At 51.0% G+C, this 16141-nt stretch overlaps 1 protein-coding gene across 6 annotated transcripts in view; it reads left to right on the top strand.

Moving 5' to 3' along the window:
- Positions 1-9914, top strand: part of TPST2 (tyrosylprotein sulfotransferase 2) — a 42761-nt gene extending 32847 nt beyond the window's left edge. For 4 of the 6 annotated variants that reach the window (XR_006786229.1, XR_006786233.1, XR_006786232.1 and 1 more), the window contains exons 3-7: positions 1464-1662; positions 4044-4094; positions 6792-6882; positions 6994-7042; positions 9429-9914. Coding sequence is in view for 2 of the 6 variants with exons in the window: in XM_045844148.1 (XP_045700104.1) it covers positions 1464-1662; positions 4044-4094; positions 6994-7035 (292 nt within the window). In the remaining 4 variants the exon portion in view is untranslated. The remainder of the gene's footprint in view (positions 1-1463; positions 1663-4043; positions 4095-6791; positions 6883-6993; positions 7043-9428) is intronic. The other 2 variants (XM_045844148.1, XM_045844157.1) reach the window with 1 other exon arrangement.
- The last annotated feature ends 6227 nt before the right edge of the window (positions 9915-16141 follow it).

Raw genomic sequence — 16141 nt, forward strand, 5'->3', positions numbered from 1 at the left:
TCCTTGGTCGGGGGCCACTGACAGAGCCGGAGCCCTACCGACCGTATTCCTCTGTGACCCTCTGTGTTTGGGGCCGCTCCCCCGTGGCCCCGAGTGCTCCTCCGCCGCGTCATTTTGGATGGCTGCGCAGCACTGCACTGTGGGCATCGCTCTGTTCTGTCACCACTTCCTATTCGTGGGTTATTTCTAGTTTTGTTGCTTCATATCGCGCTTTGCTCCCGTTCACGTTCTGAGATGCATCTGTGTTATTTCCGTCCTGGAGATACGAGGGTTGTGGCAGAGCCTATGCATGTATTGGAGAGTTTTGACACATTGGCTGGAGTCGGGATTTAAATCCAGGTCTGCAGACTCCAAGTCCCTGCTCTTCCCACCTGTCCACATCCTTGCCCCCTCCCCAGGCCTCACTCCCGGTCCTGTCCTCCTTTTTGTTTCTGTTCTTTCCCCCAAGTTATCTCTGAGTTGGGATGGGAGCACCTAGAAAAAGCCCATGCATCCTGCAAGGCCCCTGGAGTGTACCCGGTCGGATCGCCATGAGCCAGACGGCTGGGTAAGCCAGGTCCAGGGGCCAGGAAGGAAGCACACGGAAGGTGATGGTTGTCTGTTGTTACAGCGCAGAGCAGAAAACAACCTCAGTGTCTGGGAATGGAAGAAGCAGCTGTGCAGGGATGCTGCACGGCTGGAAGGAAGAATGTGTTGAGTAGAAAAAAAAAACAGTAACCAATACATATAGCATATAATTTCTGTTTCAGAAACTATGGGCAAAATTATAGATTTTCTGTGTGGGGGTAGGGGAGGAAAGGAGAGAGAGACAGCTGACACCAGTGTACTATATACTCTTCTGTTATTAACGTACTTATCCCCAATAACAGCCCAACCAATAATGTGGATACTATCATTATTCCCATTCACGGAGGCGGAAACTGAGGCTCAGAGAGGAGTAGTAACTCTCCCAAGACCACACAGCTGGTGTTGGTACAGCTGGCATTTGGCCCCAGACACTCTGGCTGCTGAGTCAGCTCTTAGCCGCTCTACTATTTAAATTACAGAGAAGGAACTGGAAGGTCGTGCTCCAGAATGCCGAGACCGGGTCCCTGCAGGGAGCCGACGGCTGGGAGTGGTAACCAGAGGGACTCTTAGTCCCACCATTAGTGTTCGATAATTATTTCTCACGAACAAAATATCCACCTCTGTCACATGAGTAAAAGGTTATTTGTAAAAGGTCAGAGACGTCGAGAAGGCGGGATTTAAGCACCACCGGTGTTCACTGCCTAGCACCGTCCTCCGACCTCCCATCACACGCTGTTACCCCCACTGCACAGAGGGGGTGGGACGAGGCCAGGTGACGACTGCAGTTGCTGCAGGCCGAGCTGGCTGGGGGCCCGGTCCCCCCGTCTTTGCTGCTGCCCCAGAGTGACGGAGCAGGGAGCCTGCCGGGTGCCTTCCAGCCTGTCCTCTCTCTCCAGGATCGAGCGATCCACAGACCAGGTCATCAAGCCTGTGAACCTGGAAGCGCTCTCCAAGTGGACTGGTCACATCCCTGGGGACGTGGTGAGGGACATGGCCCAGATCGCGCCCATGCTGGCTCGGCTTGGATATGACCCCTACGCGAACCCTCCCAACTACGGCAACCCGGACCCCATCGTGATCAACAACACGCACCGGGTGAGTGCGCGTGCACGCAGGGAGGTGTGCTCTCGGGCCCTGGCAGGGGTGCAAGAGCCCCGGCTATCAGAAAAATCAGTCTCTTGATTCCTGAGTCATGGCCGTGGTGAATCGTGTGGCTGCTCGTATTTCCCTTTTTGCTTAGACCACAAGGAAGCTCAAAGCTGACTATCTTTCACCTCTTCGAATCTAACTCACAGGCCCATCTGTGCACTTATTTTGCTTTATTTCTCTACACTTTCTTACTCTTTTCCACCTATTTCTTTGGCTTTTTTTTTTTTTGTCTGTGTATTAAAGCACTTCGAGTCTTTGTTGACGCTGGGCATAAATAAACTCTTGGTCCCTTTATTTCCCCATAAGGTTTTTAATGTTGATTTCTCAGACAAGCATGAGCGAAGGACAGCTTGAATTACTTTTTAAATTCCCCGTAGTTAAGGTGGTCAAGGAAAACGACTTCGAAGAGACGTTTCGAAAGCGTAAAACAAGTAGGCTAATTCTGGATCAACGAAAGTTCACAAGTTCGTGTTCTTATTTACATGTTGCTGTCACAGCTTCTAGTTTTCTTTGGGTGCTGTGTTCTGACTTCCTTATGGGCACTAAGTCAGAGGAAATATGTGAGGATGGGACCTGGGCCAGAGGAGGGGCCCCGCCGGCCCCCCGGAGTCTGCACCGAAGCTGCGCTCAGCCTTTTAAACACACGCTGCCACAGTCCTGGTGTTGCATCGAGAAGGGAGAAAGTCATTCCTCTCTCAGGTCTCCTTGACTCCTTCCGTGGACGCAAGGAGAAAGACCCCGTCTGGTGCTGACGAGTCTTGAACACCTTCCCAGGGCGGGCGAGCTCCGGTTGTCTCAGAGAGGGTTTGCCAGCCCTCCGTGCTGGGGGCAGCGCACGCCCGTTTTTGGGTCTCTGCTTCCTCTTTCCCATGACATTGGTGCACTTTGCAAACGTCTATTTGTGGAGGTTCGCAGAGACCCAGTGTAGACACCCAGACCACAGAGACAGTGTGTCTGTTTGCAGCCTGGGTGTGTTTTATTTGACCATTTTTATGATCAATATTTATTGTCATGTGTTTATTTTTTTAACAATAGTTATTATTCATTCAACTGTACTTAGGTGTTTGATATACTTTTCTGTACGTAGGCTATATTTCACAATTAAAAAATTAATTAACTTGGTCAGAAAGGAGCAGAAATCTTCCTGAAATGACTTTGACATCCAGCCCCCCGCCCCCGGGGTGCTTCTCAGAAGCAGCGGTGGGGGTGGGGGTGGAGGACAAGGCCCGAGGCCCAGCAGCGGCTCCTCTGAGGTCTCTTTACAAGGTGGGGAGACCTCAGGGTCGGGAGGCCCTGTCTTTCCCGACGGTGGGGTCAGAAGCTCCTGGAGCAAGGCCTGACCCTGCGTGTTGCATAAAAAATTCCGATGTGCACAGATGATTAAGCTGGGCTCCTGCAGCTGTGTTGTGTGTTTAACATGGAAGATGTTCCCAGTTTTCTTCCAAGAGGTCCCCTGCCAGGGGGTCCCGCCATCTCGGCGAGTGCCACACAGTCCTTCCATCTTTACACGAAAAAAATGCGCAATTTCCCATTGGTCGTTTTTACTTTCATTACATGTTATGTGGACATTTTAGATCTGTTGGGTTACATGAAAGATACAACTAGAATTAATTTTAGCTGATTCACTTTTTAAAATTTATTTAAAAAAAATGTGGCTACTAAATTTTAAATTGCACAGTTGGTTCACATGGCATTCTGGACGGCGCCGGTCTGTACTGGCCTTTGTGCTGCGAGACGGTGAGAGCCTGGAATCTGCTGCCCGCCTCTGGGCCTTCGTCCCGGCCCGTCCTCTGCCTGGAATGCTTCCCCTTCCGCGCAGCCTGGCTGGGCTTCTTTGTCACCGAGGTCGCAGCTCAAAGGTCACCTGCTCCAAGAGGCCCTTTTTGAGCACCACTAGAGACAAGCCGCCCCTTCACCCCTGACCAATCGCTTGTTTTACTCTCTGTAGCACTTCAGTGTTTTGATAGGCTCTTCCTTATTTGTGTTTGCTGTGACGTGTGGATTGCCTGGCTACCCCTGAGACGTGGAAGCTCCTTGAAACCGAGAATTTTAGTTGTCTGGTTAATGTTGTACCCCCCCGAGCTTAGATAATGCTTGGAATAAGAGGAGCTCAATAAATATTTGTTAGATGGGTGGGAGGAGGGAAGGAAGGGAGGGAGGAAGGGAGGGAGGGAGGATGATGGATGGATGGATGGATGGATAAGTGGATGGAGGGATAGATAAGAGGATGGATGGGTAGGTGGGAGGGTGGATGGGGGTGGAGGTAATGAACTAAATTTTATTTTTTGACCATTTCCATGAGAGTGATTTTTTTTTCTTTTTCTCAGGTCTTGAAAGGGGACTATAAAACACCAGCCAGTCTGAAAGGATATTTTCAGGTTAGAACCCCCAGGGGCATTCTGGATTCTGTTCCCCCGGCGGTGCCACTAGCTAGCTGCGCGACCTTGTGTACTTCGCTTCTCTCCTGTGGGGGTCAGCTTCCCCACCAGAAAACCTGGTGGGCGGGGGTCCAGCCAGAGGTTATCTAAGCGTCTGACCAGCCGGGGCCGGTCTCCGCTGCCCACTGCCTGGGCCCCTCCCTTCACCTGGTCTCCTGGCTTAAATGCAGTTGGAGGGGACTTGGTGGTACCTTTCTGTCTTTAGGCTTACATTCAGTTTTATTTAAAGCAGCAGTTCCCAAACACGACCCAGCGCTAAATGTTCATCAGCCTACCGAGGAAGGACAACAGTGAGGGTCAGGCGGTGTGGGCATCTGTGCGACATAGACGCACGTGCGCTCCTGCGCCCCACGCACATCCCCTCGGCTGTGCGGCTCGGGCGTCCGGGATGTCCCCCGTCCCTGGGAGGTGGTCCACGGGTCGTGGCAAGAGCTGCCCCTGGACCGCCATCACAGCAGCCCTCCTGGTGGTACGGCGCTCCCTTGTGAGTGAAGTGGCGGTTGCCAGTGTCCGTCCTTGCAATGTGTGTGTGTTTTGTTTCATTTGGCAAATAAAGGGCGGGCCACCCTGCGCCAGTCCCTTGTTTAATGACCGAAGTCAAGGAGTCCGATTGCCCGGGGACTCGGCTTTTGTGCACACCTCCCTTCTTGGGGGAGGGGCCCACACTCCCGTTGTGGGTGTCCAGGGCCCGTCGCTTGCCGCTGTGAAATCATGTTGCCGGAATTAGTTAGCATTCATGTCTTACCTGTTTTAACCAAAGCAGTGATGTAGCAAGTAGCAAACAGAGGCAGGGCTGAGAGGAGTGAGCCGCAATCACAAACTCTCTTCGTTTCTGCCCGTCGCCTTTCTTTGCCTGCCCAAACAGGCACTTTCGCGTTCGCGGTGATTCCAGTGTATGAGCTGCTCTGTCTGTAAAACAGTGGGTTTCTCGCTTGCAATCTTGGGTGACCCCGCAGTCCTCTCTGGAAGGCAGTGTTTTACGTGCCGCCAGTTACTTAGCTGTTGCCTGAGGCCATTTACAGTTTATCCAGAATGATGCTGTGTGTGCAGCACCCTAGTCTTGCCTCTCTTCTGTTTGGCAAGGGGTTCGGGGCGGGGCTTTCTTGACTCATCCCCTTGGAATACATTTTTAAGGAGCAGAATCAGTGGGTGGAAGGGTCCAAATATTTTTGTGACGAACTACGAAGCTAAAACTGTTTCACAAAAGAGTTGGACCACTTTCTGGCCCCCTGCAGTGTAGGGCGTGTCCAGGACAACCGGCTGGCCCCGGGCTGTTTTTCCGCTCCGTAAGGAACGCAGTGTGAAGGGATGGCGTGTGCTCTGCCGTCGTCCTCAGCGCTACTCACCTGGAGAGCCGCCCTGCACGCCGCTCTCCGCCCTCCTCCCCTCCTCGGCCCTCCCCCGTGCAAGCCACTTCCGGCAGGATATTGCAAAAACTGGAAGTGCCCGTAGGGCCACAGTTAAGTAAACGGTGGCACGTGGCATTGTATAGCACCATATGTGGCCGTCCAAAATGGTCATCGTGAAACCGAAAACATGGGGAAGTATTACCCAGCAAGACAAAGCAGCTCACGCACTAGAATTGCAACTAATGCAAAAGTGTATACTTGCTCCCTAGGCTCCAAACCCCCTCCCCCTTCCAGGTCTTGGCTGTTCCCTCTGCCGGGGATGCTTTTCCACGCCGAGCTCTGCGTGGCTGGACTCATTTTCATCTTGTAGAGCTTTGCTTATGGGGTGTTTTCGAACAGTAACAACCAGTTCTCTGGACGCCACCTGGGTGCTGAGTTCGGTTTTGACCCCGACGCCCAGAGACAACCTCTGACCCTGCAGTCTAAGGGCCCCATCCCGAGAGGCTGCCCCCACCTCAGAGGCCAGCTGCAGTGGGGTACGCAGGATACCCACATTTCTGCCTAGACAGCTACACACTTGGAGTTTCCTGCACCCCTTACCCCTCAGGTTTGGTAATTCTCTGGAACAACTCACAGGAGTCGGGAGAATACTATGCTTCCTAGATTATGGTTTTATTATAAAGAATACAATTTAGGAACAGCCAGGCGGAGGAGATGCACGGGGCAAGGTGCTGGGGAAGGGGCGGAACGTGCATGCCCGCCCCAGGTGCACCAGCCTGCGGGCACCTGCGTGTGCTCACCGACCTGGAAGCTCTGAACCCGTCACGGAGGGACTGCCGCGGAGGCTTCCCGAAGTAGGCGTGGTTGATTCAGTCACTGACCGTCGGTTAGTAACTCAATCTCCAGCCCCTCTGCCCTCCCCAGAGGCCGGGGGGGCATGGGGCTGGAATTCCCAGCCCTTCAATCATGCGTGGGTCTTTCTGGTGACCATCCCTCCCCCCCCCCCCGCCCCGGTACTCCCTTGGGTCCCCCAGCGGTAGTCATCTCATTAGCGCACAGAAGATGCTCGGAGGTTCCAAGGGTTTTAGGAGCCGTGTGCCCGAAACCCGGACAAAGACCGGAGGTTTTCCTCGCACTGCAGCCTAAAGGGTGTCCCCTGAGCGGCCTGCCCTGGGCACCTGTGTGCACTCGCCCCAGCGGCGGTCCATTCTGTTGTCGGCGCATTGTGCTGCCCGGGGCTGACATCGTCTTCCCTGTGCGTGTGCTTGACGGTCTCTCTCCCCCTCAGAATGTGAGCTACACGAGCACAAGATTGGGTCTGTCGGGTTCACGTACCCCAGCACCTGGCACGTAGTAGGTGTGCAGTGGATATTCGATGGGTGAGTGTGTATGTGCCTGACTGTGATGCTGAGGGGTGAACCCCAGGGCAGTGAGACCCTGGCACCCCGACCTGGCCGTGACCCCTTCCTCTTGTGTGTCGTCTTTTCCAGGTGAACCAGAACAGCACCTCCTCCCCCTTGGGAAGCTCATGATTTCCAGGTAGGCCCTCGTCGGGGACCCGCTTCTGAGCCCAGGGGCCACTTTTCTGAAAAGCTTGTTCTTCCAGAGGCTCCCTGGGGAGGAGTGCCCCCAAGGTGGCCTGACCTAGCCCTCGGGAGGTTTCCATGGTGACAGACTGGGGAGCTATTCATAGAAGCAAGGCTGGTCTGCCAGCCCTGGACAGGGTTGGAGGCAGGGATCACTGCTGAGCCAAGGAGAAAACAGTTTGTCTGGCACTAGGGGGGGTGCACTGAGGACCAGCATGATGGGGGACTCTACAGCCGTTTTTTGCACAGAATGCTAGTCCAGCTTCTATAAACAGCCGCAGGTTTGGCCCAAAGCAATTAATGTTCCGATAATAGCCACAAGCAGTTCTGGTCTAAGAATAACCCCTGCAGCGTTGGGCCAAGCGTTCCCGTGTGCCCATTTAACCCTCAGCCTCCCTGGGAGGCGGGCGGCACAACCGTCCCATTTCACAGAGCAGAAAGCCCAAGCCCAGAGGAGGGCCTCGACCCGCCCGAGGCAGGCAGTCACCAAATGGCAGACTTATCCCCCAGAGTTCGCTTTTAACAATTGATTTTAAGTGCGCATGTACCCATCCGTGTTTTGCTAAGGGGTAGTGGAATGGGTTCTGAACTTGGGTTTGAACTGAAGTCAGAGATTTCAGATCTCACTTCAGGTTTGTCTCGACTCAGCCTCCCTTTTCCACGCCAAGGGTGACCGGGAGACAAAGTGAGCCGACCGGGGGGAGGGCTGTGCCCTGGCGTGGCCCCGGGCAGTGGGGTCCGGTGACTGAGCTCCCTTCCCCACGTGCCTCAGCCTCCCTGATCAGGTTCAAGGTCACTGACATGCACGGGTATTTCCCCATGTCTTTTAAATGGAGAGAGAGCTTCTAGCCCAGACTCTAGTTTTAGTCTCATTTTTAAATAACCAGCAAATTTTTTCATCTTAAAAACAAAATCCACTTTGCCCCAGCCTGCAGGGCTGGGGACACTCAGTCCCTTTCATTCACCAAGGTTCCCATTTTAGGAGGGAGCACATTTTTTTATAAATTGATTTTTAAAGAGGAAGGGGGGAGAGAGAAAGATCGATTTGTTGTTCCACTTATTTATGCATTCACTGGCTGATTTTTATATGTGCCCTGCTCGGGGATTGAACCTGCAGCCTTGGCGTATGGGGACAACTCTGTGACCAACTGACTGACCCAGCCAGGGCCACCAGGGTCCCCATCTTAAATTGTGCTAAGATCCTGGAGTTCTGGTTAATTCCAGAGAAAAGAACCCTCATATGGAAAACAGGTTTTCTCCATGTTTTTCTCTTCCTCTTATTTCCCTTGCTCTGTTTCTACCAATTTATTAGAATTCTGGATGTTCTCTGTACCAAAAGCCAAATATTTGTTGCTTCACTGTTACAACGAGATTCTGCGTACAGGACACGTTAGTTAATTCCGGGAGATTTAACCAAACACAGGTTCTGCTACCAGCTGCAGAGAAAGCCAAACTCATGAGTCAGGTGCTGGTGAGAAAGAAAGGGGTTTCTTCAAGTGCCTGCCACCTGAGGAGATGGGAGACTCTTGTCCCAAAGCCCATCTTAACATCTCACTGCAGGCGGGGCGGGGGTGGAGGGTTTTATCAGGAAGGAGAGGGGAGGCAGAATCAAAGAATCGGGGGGTGGGGAGGGGACTGTGGTCATGCGGGCAGCATCCTTGCTGGTCCCTGTACACACCTCTGTGGTCAGCGTCCTTGCGGTGCCATCTGACTTCCCAGCAGCTGAACTCCTGGGGTCCTGAGGTCAGGCTGCTTCCTAGGTTCACACAGCAGTGGAAACTGCTGAGTGGCAAAGTACAGTCAAAACAAAACAAAAATGCTTCTAACATGTAGGCTCTAGCTTCGAGAGAAAAATCAGGTTTGAGTAACAAGCTGGGTTTAACATTTACTAAGAGCAACATGGGTTGCTTTACATGAATTCTTTTGTAAGCTTACTTCGTGAGTACATTCTCCTTTTGCTTCTATTCTTTGGCTAGTCAGGCCAGTATAAGTAGTACAGCACATTCATTCCCTGTTACAGTAAGGCACTGGCCTGGAAATGCTAACCTTTCCCTTCCCCCCGAATGTTCATTGGCCTGTGCCACGCCATCGTGGCCACTGGCTCTCCATAAACAAGAAGAGCGTATCTGTGAGGTCAGGCGAGTGCAGGTGGAGATGTGAGGAGGTGGCCAAGAAACGTAGTTTAAATTCTCTGTGGCCGCCCGGGATGCAGAGCGATACCCTCGCGTCTCATGTGAATGTGTGAAGCCCACGCACCCTGCAGTCACACACACGGACACGAAAGGTCTGTTTCGGAGCTGTTACTCTGGGCCTAACATGCCTTTCTCCGCGACTTTCAGATCTCTGCGAGTGGCTCTGTTGCCAGGAAGGGCAGAAACTCTGCGCTGGAGTGGAAATCGGACCTCGAATCCAAGCATATTGCTTGCTGTTACGGGACTGCTCACGAGGAATGTATTTGCTTCTGTTTGCAAAGCCTGGACCCTGGAGGACTCTTCCTGAAACACTCTGCCTTCGGATACTCTGGGATAGAAAACGAAGAGTGTGGAAGTAGTCAGGCCTTTGAAACTTAAGTATTTTATATTTTTCCCCTTGAGAACTTTTTTTTTAAGAAAGGCAGGAACTTGGCCACCACCCCCCCCCCCACCCCTTCGCAGGACCGCCTCGGTGGCTTCGTTGGCCGGGACAAGGCCCACAGCCTGTGCCTCTGCTATTGACTCTTATTTTTGAATTCAAAGAATCTATTTAAAAATTTAATATATGAGGCTTTCTTTGATTCCTCCTTAGTTCTCAATTTCACAAAGAAAAAAATATATTGTTGACTATAGTGAAGAGGGACTCGTCTGTCTGTGCCTTACTTTACAGAGCACACGGGTCCTGTTTCCGCAGCTAGAATCTGGTCGGGTGGACGGGTGGCGGGTGAAGGCTGGAGGGAGGGTCCACCCCAGGCACAGCTCCAGCCTGGGTCGGGGTCCCCAGGGGCACCAGCTCAGGTTCAGTGATTTGCCTGAAGGACTCACAGAACTCAGAAAAGCCATTAGACCCGAGTTTATGGTTTATTGCAGCGAAAGGATACAGATTGGAATCGGCAAAGGCCCGTGGGGCGGAGTCCAGGAGAGCCCAGGTGTGAGCTTCCGGAGTCTTGCGGACTCGCGTCCTTGTCCTGGCAGTGCCGTGTGACCCCATGTGTTCAGCGTTGCCACCTGGAAGAGCTCACCTGGGCCTCAGTGTCCGGCACTGTGTATTAGGCAGCAGTCACGTAGGCGCAGGGCAACCACATGACTAACCTCAGTTACTTAGTCCACAGCCCTTGCAGGGGTCACAGGATAGAGCATGATCCAGGGTCCCCACTGCAAGTCACCTCGCCAACACAGACTGTCTGGCCTGGTGCGGTTTAGGGTCCCAGGTATTCTGAGAGGCTCTTGTTGGACAGAGTATTCCGGGGGCTTAGAGGAGATTGCCCAGAGTTGGTCAGGGGCCCATCCTTTCTTTGGCCTGTGCCAGCCTTGAACTCTCTAAGCCTGCTGCATGAACCCTTTATTGCTCAGCTCCCAAAGGCTAAGAGCACAACAGGGCTCAGAACAGTTCTTCATCTATTTTTTTTAAATTTTCGTTTGTCGATTTTAGAGAAACATCGACCTGTTTCTCCACCTATCAGTGCACTCATTGGTGGACTCTTGGGTGCGTCCTGACCAGGGATCAGACCTACAACCTTGGCGCATCAAGGTGACGCTCCAGCCAACTGAGCCACCTGTCCAGGGCCAGTTTGCATCTTTAAAGGTGGTAATAGTGAAGCTTTGGGAAGGAAGTGACTCAGGGGTTTGCGGCGCGGATTTTGGAGTTGGGCCAATTTATCAGAGGAGTGACTCAAGCCTTCATTTCTTCATTTGCAAAAGAGGGAAGTTAAACTTCCCGGGTTTGTTAGGGGGGGCTGATGGGTGACGTGAGCAGGGGTGCTTGCGACGTGATGAACCCGAGGTGCAAAACAACTCTTGTCTCTCCTTGTCTTGAGGAAGTGCGTTGGGCTGGGCAGCGGAGGGTTGTGAACACAGGAAGCTCACGGTTAACACTCGCCGGGAAGCAGAAGACATCCAGCCCCGTTCATTGTTCCACTTTGTTTTTTGCTGCAAAAGCAACCAGCCCCAAAACTTAGTGACCTGACACCATTTATTGCAAAATCTCAGCTCTGGGAGTTAACGGGGGAGTGTGCAGGGCAGTTCTTGCAGCCAGGGGGCGGCTGGGACTCATGTCAATGGGAGGCTCCTTCACTGGCATGTCTGGCCGTGGGCTGGGGTGGTCGGAGCATCAGAGGCTTTTGCTGGGCGTCTTTATCATGAGGCCTCTCCACACGTCTCGCTTGGGCTTCCTCGTGGCATGGTGGTCCCAGGATCGTCAGATTTCTGTTACGGCGCCTGGTTTCTCCCCACAGCAAGTGCTGCAAGAGGCTGGAAGCGGCACAGCCGCCAGCCAGTTCAGGGTGGTGCCTGGAACCGGCCCAGTGCCACTCACCCTCGTTTGTCACAGCCGTCACAGGCCTCGCCTGCATTCAAGAGCACAGAGAAACGGACTTCTCTTGATGTCGGCGTGGTGAGACCACAAAGCAGAAGAGCTTGAGCGGTGGCACACAGGTGGCCATCTGTAGAAAATAGAAGCAGCCACAGTCATAAAAAAACAATCAACCTTACCTGCAGGTCATCAGATAACCGATGAATTCATCAAGTCTTCCCTTTCTTTGGTTAAATGTATGTCTTTATCAAATGCTCCCTCTGTTCAATTAGGGTACAAAATGAAGACCTGTCTTTGAAATTACAGTGATTCTGGGCCCCCCCAAACCTAGGTCATCTAAAACCCCAGCCTCACCTTGGGGCCAGAGATGGTTCTTGCTACTGACGGAGCTCCTCCAGGTCCCCCCGACCCCCCGCCCCACCGAGCCCCAGATGTGGGCCTAGAACCGGGAGGACATCTCCTACCCTCTGCCCTCCTTCTCTGCCCTAAGCAAACACTTCAGGGTGATTAGCAAGGAGAATGCCACTCCTTCGGGTGACAGCCCTGGCTCCCCTCACTGGGCATGCCCTTGACCAAGTGGCCCTACTCCAACTCGTCCTCCCATAAGTGTGGGTTATTCTCACCGAACTTTGTAAGTAACAGCTGTTGTTTTTAAGTAACAGCTGTTGTTTTTTTTTTTAATGGGTTGTTGGTGAATTTTTTATTCGGAGCTAACGAGATTGATATGAAGTTGCAAAAGTAGTACAGAGTCCGCACAGCCTCCCCAGTGCTGACGCACGGCTGGGATCAATATCAAACCCAGGAAACTGGCAAGAGCATGGACCTTATTTGGTTTTCTCCATTTTTGGCATGTATTGCTGTGTGTGTATTTTCAAGATTTTGTTTTCTTTTAATGGCAGAACCTTCCATATACCACCCCTTACACACATACACACAGACACACAAAGTCACGTGTGAAAGCTCAGTCTACAAAACATAAAGATGGTTGTTCTGATGAGGACCCGGTGCCTGTCCCAAGCTCCAGTGGCTTCTTTCTGAAGCACTTCGTCATAGTTGGGGTTTTGCATGCATTTGCCTGGTGATCTGATTCAGGTTGGTTTTACTGAACTGCCAGCTGAATGAGTATGGGAACTATCATTTTTAATTGCTCACCATTTACCCCACATCATACCTGGCATGGGGAGGGTTGTGGGAGGCAGTGTCCAAGGTGCCCCTGGGAGTCCTCGCCTCCTGGTTTTCATGCCCTTCTGCATGACGTCCCTTCGCACACTGAAAAAGGACAGGGTTCCAGAGTAACAGAAGATGGACGGTTAAACTTGAATTTCAGATCAAACAATGAATGACTTTTTTAGTATTTTACATACTAATATTGCATGGGGCATACACTAAGATTTTATTCATTATTTGTCTGAAATTCAAATGGAACTGGGCATCCTTCCTTTATTTTCATGTGCTAAATCTGGTGACCCTAAATAGGGCTGACCACACAACCAGCTGGATATTAGGGAAATGACAGTATGTGACTTCCAAGGCGAGTTCATTAAAAACAAAAATAAAAAACTGTGACTTCAGCCTTGTTATCTCTGGATTCAAATCACTCTCGGGAAGGCCTGTCACTATGTCCCGAGGACACTCAGTGCCCTAGGTAGGGGTTCACGTGGCAAGGAACTCAGGCCTGCCCACAGCCAGCACCACCTATTATGTATCATCTATTGCAGTGCTAACAAATACCTTCGAGCAGAGTCGTTGGACACAACAGTAAACATTATCTCAGTTTCATAAGGAGTGAATAAATGAGTGAACAAATGAAAGCTGTGGCTCCTTGTCTCACCTGTGTGCTACTGAGGATGCTGGCTTTACAGGAAACGCCTCAAGCCGGTAGAACATCATGTCCCAGCCTTCCAGAAGGACAGAGTGTATACAAGTTCTTGAAAGGGTAGGAAACCATCTGTAAGAAACTTTTACAGGGAAGGCAACTTTGCTAGTCTAGCTGATCTGAATCTTCAATTCAGGACACGATATATATTTTTATGACAAGATTCAAAATAAGAATAAGCCATGTGCAACTGTATAATGTCACTGTCCTAGAAAAGGTACTTGTGCTAGACTTTAAATATATCAGCTTTGAAATGCCACTTGTGAGTTGTTTCTATGGTATCAATCTATTTCAAGTTGTAACTGAGCAAGGATTTTTGCCCCAAAGTCTCTTGAAGGCGACACAGGAACAGGGCAGGATGGTGCAGGCTGCCTAAAGGAGTGGTTAGGTGCGGCCTCGGGTGGCTATAGAGACGGCCTTGGGCAGCTGAGGACTTGGAGAGATGACACATGCAGAGGGCCTGACATTGTGACCCTGAACAGACAGGAATCACTCGAAGTATTAGCTCAAATGAGCAGACAGAAATGGTCCCAGGCATGGAGTAGCTGAGAAAGTACCGGCCTGGAAGTCTGAACTCATGGGTTCCAGAACTGGCTCCGTCCTTGAACTTGCTGTGTAGCCTTGGGCATGCTCCCTGTGGCATGGCTGCCTCCATTGCCTCATCTGTGAAAAGGGAGGGCTGGACCGATGAGTGTCCGAAGGCTCTGCCAGGCTCCTGCAGCAGAGCCTTGTTGCTTGGCAACCCCTCTGGGAAGGCTACATGCCTGAGTACCTCATTGGGAATCCAAACACGGGTCTGGATGTCCTTGAGCCCCAAAGCAAGGGTTTCTCTGGGCGGTGACTACAGACCAGGATGGATACGAGAGCCTAAATTGAAACCTCTGGCTGCCTCTTTTCTCGCTTTTCCTGAGTCTGGGTAATTGAACCCAAAAATCCCAGAAAAACCTTTCAGGCTGAGAGGCCTTCCATGCAAAGGTATGAGATTGAGTTTTTTAAATGAAAGTTAGCCACAACCATGTACGAAACACTATTTCAGGAGCTTTACGTGCTTCAGTTAGCCTTATCTCCTTTTTTGTCCTGAAACCAACCCTTGCAAAGCAGCACTTTCATTGTCCCCACTTTACAGATGAGCAAACTGAGGCACAGAGAGGTGAGGCAGCCTGCCCCAGGTCCCAAACCTAGGAGGCAGAAAAATAGAGATTGGGATCCTTGAAGTTTTACTCCAAAACCTCCTTTAAAAAAACTCTAAATGAAAAAGCTTTTTCTCTGAGTCATTGGAAATTTGCCTACTTGATTCCCTATCACCCCCAAATACTTTCAGATTTCCAACAAAGACATTCTCCAATGTAAATGTAACTCACTCCCTCCCCCATCTGGGAATTAACATGGGCACATCACTACCATCACTCCATGGAAACCTCAGGCTCCAACTGAATTTTGCCGATTGTCCCAATAACTTCCTTTATAGCCAAAGGATCCAGTTCAGTCATGATTGCATCTGATTGCCATGTCTCAGCCTCCTTCAGTATGGAAGTTCCCAGGTCTTTGGCTCTCACCACCTTGGCACTTTTGAGGATTACAGGCTAGTTTTGTACAATGTCCCTTTATTTGGGTTTGTCTGATGTGTCCTCGTGATTTGGTCCAGGGTATGCACTTGCAGCAGGAATATCACAGGAGTGACGCTGTAATCTCCTCAGGGCATCCTATCAGGTGGTAAATGGTTGCGATCTGTCCCATTGTTGAAGATGCACACTCAGATCCCCTGAGCCTCATTCTTAATGACTTCACATAAGTCCACAAACCTCTCTCTCTGAAAGTCACGTGGTGGGATCCATTTGGCAAAGCCAATCCATTAGTTCCTCATGATCAAAGTAATTACACCTCCATAAAGTCTATTGTGAAGCTACAGACTCAGCTTCAGAGAAGCCAAGCTGTGCTTATATTTTTGGCTTTGGGCTATAAACAGCTGTGTAAACATTTTCAGGCCCAGACTCAAAATGGCTTATCTCATCTCCTTGTTTCCCTCACTCCGTTCCTTAGGGAAACGTTTTGGTCTGTTAAGACTCTTCTCCAGCCTCCCACCCCTGCTCTGTACTGAAACCTCACTTTCTAGTTTCTTTCCTGAGGACATACTTTGGGTTGGGTACAGTGACAATACATGTCACTAGGGATACAGAGACTATTTAATTCCAGCCCTCATTCCTAAGAAGTTGGCAATTAACTTCATGTAGGTTCTCATTTAACTAATAACAACCGCAAGACATTGCACCCAAGTCATTTGACTCTAAGTCCAGTGCTATTTGTTCACTCCACTGTTTGCCCCCGGGATCTTTCTTTCATTGGGAGGAGATCAAGAGAGAACATATGCAAACGTAAACAGCTAACAATTCCTAAGCACCTACTGTGTACTGCGTACAGTTTTAATTGCTTACATATTGTATCGCATTGGATTGTTCAATCATTCCGCAGAGGAGAAAACCATGGCTTAGAGAAATATGACGACAAGCCCAAGGTCCACAGCTGGTAAGTTGCAAGCTGAGACTAGAACTCCAGGGCCCATGTCCCTACACAGAGTCCACAGCTGGTGAGGGATTCTCTGGAGGGATGATTTTGTCCATTGCATTCTCGGAACTTGTTGAAAAGAAAGAAAATGGAAAGATTTCGTGGAGGGAA

This window comes from Phyllostomus hastatus, unplaced genomic scaffold (genome assembly GCF_019186645.2).
Source record: "Phyllostomus hastatus isolate PE091 unplaced genomic scaffold, TTU_PhHast_1.1 phas_contig_1162, whole genome shotgun sequence".
NCBI classification, from domain to species: domain Eukaryota; kingdom Metazoa; phylum Chordata; class Mammalia; order Chiroptera; family Phyllostomidae; genus Phyllostomus; species Phyllostomus hastatus.